Genomic DNA, 10,343 nt, shown 5'->3' with positions numbered 1-10,343 from the left:
TTTTTATAAATGAATATGAATCACCAACTGGAAATACATCTTATAGGCCTATGTTTTGGCTACACACGTTTTCAACACAACACATAGACTTGGCCAGAGAAAACGGAGAGATCCGATTCATTTTTAAATCGGAAATGATCACAGGTAGGCCGAAGTGTCACTATTGTGACGCCTCTTCCCGTTGCTTTAGATTAGAACATCCAGAGAAATGGATGAGAGCGCATAGCGACCTTCACGATGCAGAATAATGAGGCTGTGAGTTCAAGATCGCGCCATTACGCTGATTTAACCGCACAAGATGGCAAAATCTCTCAAATTCTGTCCTTCGTATCCGGTGCCCAAAGATATGCCTTCCCCACGCTGTTCGCTTTCTCTGAGAATGGTAACTCGATTTGATTGACATGTGTCACTCACATTTGTTTTGCTCCTATATGACCGTCCACTAGACGTAGTAGCAATATATCTGCCACTTAAAATTCTATATTTGGTGATTTAGTTTAATATTTATTTTTATACTAACAGACATTGAGAGAATCTGGTCAAACGTGTCAAATTTCATCGAACGTCAGATGTTGTGCCAGAAGGTAACTTGACAATTATGTGAAGTAGTAAACATTTGGTTATAAAGATTTCGCTAGTGTCTTGAATAATGAGAGCTAATGGAAACTAGTGCAACTTCTTTGATGTTACTTATTTTCTTTTTAATTGCTGAGACATTTTAATGGTTTAAGACGAATCCATTGTTTTGATTGTGATCTGTGTTTTAGGGGGTTCACATTGCAGGGCTGGGGACCTTCACATTCTCTGTCCAGAAAATTGATATCGGCAGAAGGCACAAACTCATCAAGAGACCCATCTTTATCCTGGCGGAGAAGCTCAGACACTCTAGTGACCTGAAACAGATGAAAGCTTCACCAACAGGTCAGTGATGACTCATTCCTTAGTCATCTGCCCCCCCTTCTCCTCCCGAGTTTGTCCTCTCTCTAACTTTGGGCATTTTGGTTCTTCACAGTACTGTAACCCCACTCTCTCTCTTGTGCTCTCCTCTTTTCTTTCCCTGTTCTTCCACAAACCTTATCTTTTCCACATGTAGAGAAGTGTTCATTGCTCTTACTAAGTTAAAATGTGTACCCTGAATATTTCCCTTTGCAACCCAATGTTGGCAACAGCTCTTCTGTGAGGGTTGTGAGCACACTATTATTTTTCCCAAGTGAAGTGGTATGGGTTCCTTCCCAGTTAGCACCTGGAATTTGGAAAAGATCTGATCCGTATGTGGACTGGCTCTGGCCCAGCTCTGGGTGTGTACCTCAGCCTGTGCGTGTACTGCAGGTGAGGTGCCGGTGGTGCCGCTGAACTTCAGCGCCCTGTCGGTGGACAGCCCGTTCGAGCGTGACGTGGTGGAGCGTATCGTGCGAGAGAGCCTCATGCTACTGGCGCGCGTGGTCGCCTCACAGCCTGCCTTCCTCCTCGGCTTTCACAGCATCGGCCTGCTGTCTTTCCGCCAGGACTGGGTCCGCATGAAGTTCCACAAAGATTTCCTTGTGGCACTGGACAGCACGTGGAGTCTGGTCTGGGACCAGTCTGGGAACAGTGTGAGTGTGAATGTGTGTGTGTGTGTGTGTGTGTGTGTGTGTGTGTGTGTGTGTGTGCGAGAGAGTTAGAGAGAGAGATAGAGATCATAAAGATGATTACATTGATTCTCTCTCCGCATTAATTATGAACTTTCTTTGCTTTTCCACATCCACCAACATTATTTTTATCTAGTAATGACAAAGCAAAAGAAGGAGAGAAAAAGAGAATGACTATAAGTCAGTGTGTGAGTCACTGTGCATTCCCTACTGTGTTCCCAGAGGGCAGGGGTAAGCAGCTTTGTGGTGTCAGACAGAACCCGTAGTAAGTGCAGTCAAGGCAGTGAGCATGAGCTGATCACCCACCAACCCAGCCACTCTTCACTGGACGTGAGGGAGCAACATTCCTCCTTTAGTCACAAGGAAGAGAAAGAGGATAAAGAAGGGAAAAAAGGTGAAGTAGTCATGTGTGTGGGAGGGGGGGGGGGGGGGGGCTGTGTGTGTGTGTGTGTGTGCGTGCGTGCGTGTGTGTGTGTGTGTGCGTGTGTGTTTGGTGTGTGTGTGTGTGTGTGTGTGTGCATAGCCTAGAGCTATATGTGTATGTGGGTGTGTGTGTGTGTAGCCTACCGAATAGGCTTTTGCTTTTGTATGACCGAAAGCAGAGCTCTACACCCAGACCGCTATTACTCTTAGCAATGTCAAAGGCTCTGACTGGAGTCTAGGCTGTTTTTTTTATAAATACTCTGACTGGAGTCTAGACTGGGCTTTCTCTAAATACTCTGACTGGAGTCTAGGCTGGGCTTTCTGCAAATACTCTTACTGGAATCTAGGCTGGGCTTTCTGCCAATACTCTGACTGGAATCTAGGCTGGGCTTTCTGCAAATACTCTTACTGGAATCTAGGCTGGGCTTTCTGCAAATACTCTTACTGGAATCTAGGCTGGGCTTTCTGCAAATACTCTGACTGGAATCTAGGCGGGGCTTTCTGCAAATACTCTGACTGGAATCTAGGCGGGGCTTTCTGCAAGGCTTCTTTCTGAAGAGGATGTGTAAAGCACACTATGCAGGTGTCCTAGTAGGTTAGCATGGATACAGTGTTAAAAATCAAGAAGTTTCAGGGCATACCTACCATGCTTTGGCTGCATGTGTGTGTGTGTGTTATGGGCGAGTGTGTGTGTGATAGTTGCGTGTGATAGTTGCGTGTGTTTGTGTGGGATTTAAACTCCTTGTTGTTGTTGTTGTGGTTGTTTTTCTGAACATTTTGTGAACATTCTATTAATGAAGAGTTGTATTTTATGTTCCTTGTGTCTGGTGCAGCTGATAACACCACTTGCCAGCTGAATAGAAGAGAGACCCTAAAGCCGGCCACGGTGAATGGGCTATGTCTGACTGAAGACTTGGAGGTCCCACCTCATGTGCTGAATAGGTGATGAAACGGCACAACACTTGTAGCGTCCACATTTCCAGTTTGGCAGGGTAAAATATTTAACCATAGTACAATATAACCTTCGAGTTAGAATGTAGCATTACATTTTGTATGGACTACTATAAACATGTGTACTTGACAGATTTCCAAGACAACCCAGATAAACCCTGGACAATCATGCATTGTCGGCATCACACCTCCCTTGGTAGTCCCACCAGTCTTTTCCTCTATTTAGCGGTGTTCCAAGGTGGGATGCATGCTGGGATTACTTGCCCTAGGCTGTCTCTGTGGGCCCTAACTAGTTCTCACTGTGCCACACGTACTTCTCCCATGGGCTGATAGTTACGGAACTCATCAGGAGGATGCAAATCCTTGAATTAGGGCATATACAGCTGTGTAAGACATGGGGCTGCATGCAGTGACTCAGCACTCTTCGGTTTTTCTTGTGCCCAGCAATTTCATCAAAGACATATTCAAAATGCAATTCTATTTGAAATGGGAACAAAAAGTTGCTCTATGTTCTCTATGACTTCTCTAGGACAGGTTTTGAAAGTGATCTGTGAATGAGAGACAATTTAAATCAATACTCATTCTGCAAACTTATAGGCAACATTTTCCACCCAGTTATAATTTGTCATCATGTTCGTTTCTCCTAATTTAGATCACAGGAGGGTGGAGACAGTGAGGATAAGGAGGTCAAGGAAGCCAATTCCTGTGAGGACAGTCATACGGGGCAGGTGAACAAGTCTCCTACTGCAGTGCACTGATGCGCATGAATAAGGTGTTGTCTGTCCATGTCTGGATTTCATTTGAATCACTCAATTGTAGGCAGTATGTTACTACTACTGAGTATTTGTGTGTGTGTGTCTACGTATGTACACATACGTATGTGCTGCACAGGAGCTATGCTACCTGTGTAAGGATCGTGCTCAGAAGAACATGTCAGCGGAGCACCTGTCTGAGGAGAGGACGAGGGAAGAGAAAGAGGAAGACAAGCTCTTCATGATCAACCAGCTGCAGCAAGAACAGGAGCGCCTTCACAGAGATCAGGTCAGTTAGGTTACAGTCAGCCTATCAGACTCAGGGAGAGCAGGCCAGTTAGGCTACCTAACTCACCGCCAGCCTATCAGGCTGAGAGAGAGCAGGTCAGTTAGGTTAGTTAGAAATACACACACACAAAAAGAAAGAGCTTAAACACACCGGAGGACAGACCAAACCAAGGGGAATTAGCATAATAGCATAAAATCAAAAGGCCCAATACATTAACATGAGGAGTTTAAATAGTAAATCTGCCATTCTATAAAAGAGGACAGGAGTTGTGCGGTCCTGAGGCATTGCAAGTGATGGTTGTGACTGTGTTTCAGATCCATTAGTTTGATGTATGTCAGAAAGTTTCCACCAAGACTGCTATTTTGCAAAGCAACTTAATGGTGCATGTTATCCCCATGGGCATATGAAGGAATTGGTGTGAGTGAATGCTAGTTTTAGTTGACCCAAACCTAATTGTGTGTGCTTTAAATGGAAGATTGTTGTGTTGTCAAATGCACATTTTGCCTGATCTTTCAAAATATTAATCAGGCTATCAGGGTTCTCAACCGAAAATGTCTCGTGCATTGTCATTGATTTTCTCATAAAGGTTCCCCAACGGCCAAATGAGGTTTTAGTACTGTGCTTGCCTGACAGTTACTGACTTCATTCACAACTCAAACGATTCTCGTTGGTTCCATGCCAGGCAAGGCATGCACCTTGTATCCAAGGAAGAAACATGTATTTGCACACATCATGCATGTTTAGTCTCCCTCAATTCTAGTTCATCCAAACCTAATTCACGCAGGTTCGTGGTGTTATATTGCCTCTGTCTTTCTATCACCTTCACGAACACCTTCCATTCTTCTTCCTGGGACTCTGTAACACCACGTTAGTCGGTTTCACCCAATGCAGCAGGTGTCAAGGGCTTGAAATGTGAAAAGTGTTTCATTTAAGTGTCCCTTTGATAGAGTTCTTAAATAATCACCATGGTAAAATGTCAATGTTAAAGAAACATTTCACATACATGCATTTATAGCAATAATACAAATTACCTACCTTTATTTGGCTGTATACAACCAAAATATAACCTATATTAAAAACTATAGCTAAGTAGATTACATAACATTTAAATAGAAATATAAAAAATAGAATTTACGACTCAAGATAAAACTCTTACTAGACTACACTGTGCAAATAAATTAGCCAGTGTACAAAGATAGAGGAGAAGTTGCAGGAAGGGGTTGAGGTGTGGGGACAGAAGACTAAAGGTGAAGCGGGCGTTGGGTGGTTTGTTCATAGCAGGAAGGAGGCTCTCTGAGGGAAAGGAGTTCAAATGCATACTGGAGCCTGAATCAGTCATTCTAATGCCAATGGGCTCAGCTATCTGCTCTTACTGAGAAAACATGGACAGGAACGTGGGTTACAGAGTAAGATATTACAAAATAATGTTAACATTCAGTTCTATCAGTAGGATGGGTAATTGTGTAATTCGTTAGTGATGCTATTTCAATTACTTGGGTAAGAGCAGAAAAGACCTACAGTGAAGGAAAAATGCTGCGGAGAACCCAGGAGAAACAGCATTTTATTCATCATAAATAAAACATGAAATCACTGTATTCTACACTGCATACCCGTCTTTGTCCCTCTGGCAGGCTTATCAGGAGACGTCTAGGAGGTGGAACGAGCAAGATGCAGCATGTAACCTTGAGATGGCCGAGGGCAAGGAGAGAAAAACTCAACGGCATAGCAAGTATTGTGTGAGTAGACTCCAGACCATCATACTCAAAGGCTGAGCACTTGACTGAAGACTTGGAGGTCCCACCTCATGTGCTGAATAGGTGATAAAACGGCACAATTTTGAAGCATATCCCACAAAGGTTGTTCAGGGGTGTTTTACACATTTCCAGTTTTGGCAGGGTAAAATATTTAACCATAGGACAATATTACCTTTGAGTTAGAATGTAGCATTACATTTTGTATAGACTACTATAATAATAATAATAATAATAATAATAATACAACTTTATATATATTTATATCATGCAAAATAATGCAGCTCAAAGTGCTTTAAAGCAAATACTTAAAAATAGATATCAAATAAACATAAAAACTAGGATGCAGTTCAAAACCAATAAATAAAACATAAAATTGGCAATAAAGACAGTGATAGCGATACTATTAACATGTGTACTTGGCAAGGAGAGAAAAACTCAACGGCATAGCAAGTATTGTGTGAGTAGACTCCAGGCTATCATACTCAAAGTCTGAGCACAGAGCAAGCACAATCAACTGAAAGACCAAGCCAGACTATACCAGTTTCACCCCATATCTTTGCACAATGTGTCTGGGCCCCACTAGGAAACCATGCTTAATGTGTTTTGATTTTTTTGGGGATGCCTTTGTTAGAGTGGGTTGCAGTTTGTCAAGGGGAAGAGGCCTCGTTTAGGGATTTCCTGGTGTGCTTGTCCTGTAGTTACGCTCACTCACACTCTTGCTCGCTCACACACTAGCCCCTTATACATGCGTCAATGTAAAGCTGTTACATCGCTTCTACCACGATAGAAACTCGCGAACGTGTTACAATTGCCTCATGTATAAGGGGTCTAGATGTAAACCGTTAGTTTTTCCGCCGATCGTCTGAAGCTTTCACTCACTCACTCACACACTTACTCCAAGCACTCTGTTTCACTGTTGAGCTAAACTGATAGGATCTTACACTGATAAGATTTGCTCAGAAAATGTCAGCAGATGTGGATCATTCTCGTATCTTTTCTAGAGAATCTGCTTCTCTCTCATTTCTCCCGAGCAGTGTGCGAAAGAGGCTGTTAATGTGTACATGGTAGCCAAAATAAAGTGTGCGTGTGCACAATGGCTGGTCCTGCTATTTGCTGGATGTGCGCACCAATCATTTTTATTTCACTTCAGTGTTGAATGGGGAGATAATCATCTTATCTCAGTCTAGATCCAGAGCGAACACAGTAGAAGGTAAATTAATTGAATGGGCTGTGTGATGATGACTGTGCAAGAACATGATGAAGATTTGTTATAAAACATTACACAATTTATATAACTCTCACGCCATGTTACTTCAGTTCAATTACTTGGGAAAGTATACCGAATGTGAAATCCATGAACTCTGAAATCCATGTCAGTGTTGTTCACACATAACCAATCTCAAACACTCCAGGGGTCGTACATCTTCAGGACGCGGCCTGTGACCCCTACCCAGCTGCCCAGACAGGGCCAGTACCTGCAGGACTTACTGGAGCAAGCTCAGGACCAACAGCAGCGCCAGGCACTGGACCAGCAGACCGAGAACCTCATGGACAGTATGGGTCAGATGGAGCTGGCTGATGAGTGAGTGAGTGAGCGAGTGAGTGACAGAGTGAGAGAGATAAAGAGAGAAAAAGACAGAGACGGAGAAAAAGACAGAGAATTAGGCTAAACTTTACCAAAGTCAACAAGTCAAAGAGTAAGACAGATCATCATGGTCTAAGAGAGAATGTGCAGGCAAAGGCAGTGTTTGAAGTGTGTGTGTGTGTGTGTGTGTGTGTGTGTGTGTGTGTGTGTGTGTGTGTGTGTGTGTGTGTGTGTGTGTGTGTGTGTGTGTGTGTGTGTGTGTGTGTGTGTGAGCACACGTGCATGTGTATCTGTGTGTGACTGAAAGCAGAGAGCTAGGCACAGACCTCTATTCATTCCAGCAATGACAAACGCACAGAAGCTCAGGCTGGGCTTTCTGGGAGCCCCCGAAGAGAAAGGCACTGTAAAGCACATGACTCAGATCTCTAAATATTCTGACCTAAACTGCGCTACAATACAGACAGTCTCTGTACAACAGATGAGTGATGCATCACTGAATGCCAAGGGTTCACAGACACACACATACTGAAAATCTGAGTCACACACACACTGGAAGACATGCACATTATTATGAAAAATTGATTTTTAATATACAGACTCCTATAGTAACACATACATTTACAAGCACACCCACAAACACACACACATCTGAATGAAATGTTATGTTTGGCAGGATTGCAGAGCAGAGACAGCAGCAGTTGCAGAAAAAGGCCAGTGCTGTCAAGAGCTATAAGAGGGCTCTCGACACACAGTGTGACGGAAGCTGCAGAGGGCTGCAGATCACAACACGGGTATGTTACATGGAGGCAGGTGTGTGTGTGTGTGAGAGAGAGAGAGCGAGACATAGAGAAAGATATATGTGTGTTTGATTGTGTGTGCATGTGTGTAACCAAGAACAGGACAGATTGTTTCTGTCTGCATGTGAAGTGGTTTTGTTGCTGTTGCTCTTGCACTCACTTTAACTGCTTGGCATAACTAAAAACAGAGTTGAACGGGAAACATTGTTTAGAGAAGTCAGACTTTCATACTACGAGTCAACTTCCAGCTTTCACGCTGCAGAAGGTATTGAATATGTCAAATGCATTCACCCTTAACTGTTTAAATTCCACAGAGCATTAATTTGTTCAGCTGGTTGTATCTGGCTTTGGATTTAACTGTGAACTACAGACCCCATATGTCAAGCCCCTTTCCTAAACACATTTAACAGACTACAAAAACAGACACATGAAAAATGTCTACTTTATCAATCAGTCAGACTTCATTTTAGAAGTGTATGACTGTGCATAATGCTGAACCTCAAACTGCTTGTAACAGTAACAAATAACGCCTGGTGTGATAGCCTGAGCTGTTGATAAGGAGCTGTGAGAAATGACCTGTAAAGGTCATAAGGTCACATAAAAGACATAAAGGTCATAAGTACCCCCAGAAATGCTCAGATAGCTTCAAACTGTGGTGTGGATTGGGCTCTGATCAGTATCCCTTCCAGATGGAAGGTCCTGTCTGGATCTTATGTAATTCCATTTAAGTTTAAAGATATTTATTAAGCAGATGCTTTATCAAAAGTGGCTTGAAAAATAATGTATAAAATAATACTACAACAATAACAATACCCTTACCACTGTGTCGTTAAAAGTCACAAGTGGAGGGGAGTCTGTCGGGGCAGTCATGCTCAGAAGGCCTGGCCTTTGGCCAGTATGATGACCTTCCCACTGTGGTCACGGAGCAGAGACAGAGGGCCCGTGAGCTGCACCAGCATCAGATCAACACTGCCACCCTCAGGCGAAGGGACATGCAGTTCAGCCGCATCCTGGAGCAGAAGAAGGAGATCGACATGCTGAACAGGACACGACAGGAGTGAGTTCAAGCTGAGGATAAGAGTGAGAAGGAGTAAGGGGCCGGGGGGGTGGTGTAGGGGGCTGACTGAAAGCAGCTCTTTGTTTCTGGGGAAAAGGTGAAATAAGAATCAAAAATGCAAAAATGCAAAAATGATATCTCGAGAATAATCAAGGTTGAACGTAACCTGCTTATAATTTTTTAATGAAAATCTGCTTCATATATCATAGATAGGTAGAGGAATTAACATTGGAGCAAGCTGTTGGGTAGGTGGGGTAGGTGTGCTGCAAAGACAGAGATCCAGTGGGGTAAAATGCATGGCATGTGATGATGTTCCTCCCACAGGATGAGAGTGGATCATGTGACCCGTCGGAATAAACTGTGTGGGATGAGGGAGGCACTGGAGGACCTCTGGGCTCACAGTGTCAAAGCCAAGTGCCTGAGAGACCAGGATGAGAGGAGATTCATGAAGTAAGTCTTCTTCTGCGCAAGAACTCGAGCCTGCAGGCTTCATATCAGATCACATGGCAAACTAAGAAAAACTGCTTGTTTTATTACACATTACACAGGCCTGTGAGAGGTTATTAGTTTATTGAAAGTGAGTTTGCTGCTCCAGATATGGCCATAGCTGCATCTGGTTTGCTGAATTTAGCAAACGAACGTAAGACAAGAGCTCCACTGAAACACAAGAACTGGCGAGGTTGAATGGTCTACATGAATAATGGAGATTTCAGGGCACACAATTCACTCCTCACTTCTCTTCAGAGAAAAACCAAATGCATGAAGTATTCTGACTCAGTGGTTCTTGTAGTATTCAGGCACAAGCCTAAAATAAAGAGTCTATAATACAGTTTTATTTCAGACTGTGCTTTGTAGTCCCTTGTCTAATGCCTGTGCTGTATTTGTAGGGCAGGCAGTCGTCTGTTGATAGACCAGTGTGAACAGCACCACCACTGTCACCAATGCAGGCGACGGCTGAGTTTCTGTGGAGGGACAAACCTATGGAAGGAATCCCGCTTCATCTCCGGCTCCCGGCTGATGGTGTAGTTCAGGGCAGTTTGATTAACTTCCTGAACTTCGAGAGTTCCAACATTTCAAATCTCATCTCTTTAGTAAAGACAGTGGGCT

At 43.4% G+C, this 10,343-nt stretch overlaps 1 protein-coding gene across 1 annotated transcript; it reads left to right on the top strand.

The window, feature by feature from the left end:
• Positions 1 to 237: 237 nt before the first annotated feature.
• On the top strand, positions 238 to 10,271 carry LOC308366050 (coiled-coil domain-containing protein 81-like; the record flags this gene model as incomplete). The annotated part of the gene is made up of 13 exons (XM_080839685.1): positions 238 to 382; positions 784 to 921; positions 1,330 to 1,592; positions 1,851 to 2,022; positions 2,885 to 2,993; positions 3,655 to 3,730; positions 3,894 to 4,043; positions 5,675 to 5,779; positions 7,210 to 7,379; positions 8,056 to 8,173; positions 9,016 to 9,236; positions 9,561 to 9,686; positions 10,124 to 10,271. 13 exons carry the CDS (start codon positions 238 to 240, stop codon positions 10,260 to 10,262), a joined length of 1,932 nt encoding a protein of 643 aa, XP_080695811.1. The 3' UTR covers positions 10,263 to 10,271.
• Positions 10,272 to 10,343: the final 72 nt, after the last annotated feature.

Source organism: Sprattus sprattus, assembly GCF_963457725.1.
Source record: "Sprattus sprattus genome assembly, chromosome: 5".
NCBI classification, from domain to species: domain Eukaryota; kingdom Metazoa; phylum Chordata; class Actinopteri; order Clupeiformes; family Clupeidae; genus Sprattus; species Sprattus sprattus.
Note: the sequence above shows the minus strand (reverse complement) of the source record. Positions and strands in the feature narration are given on the sequence as shown.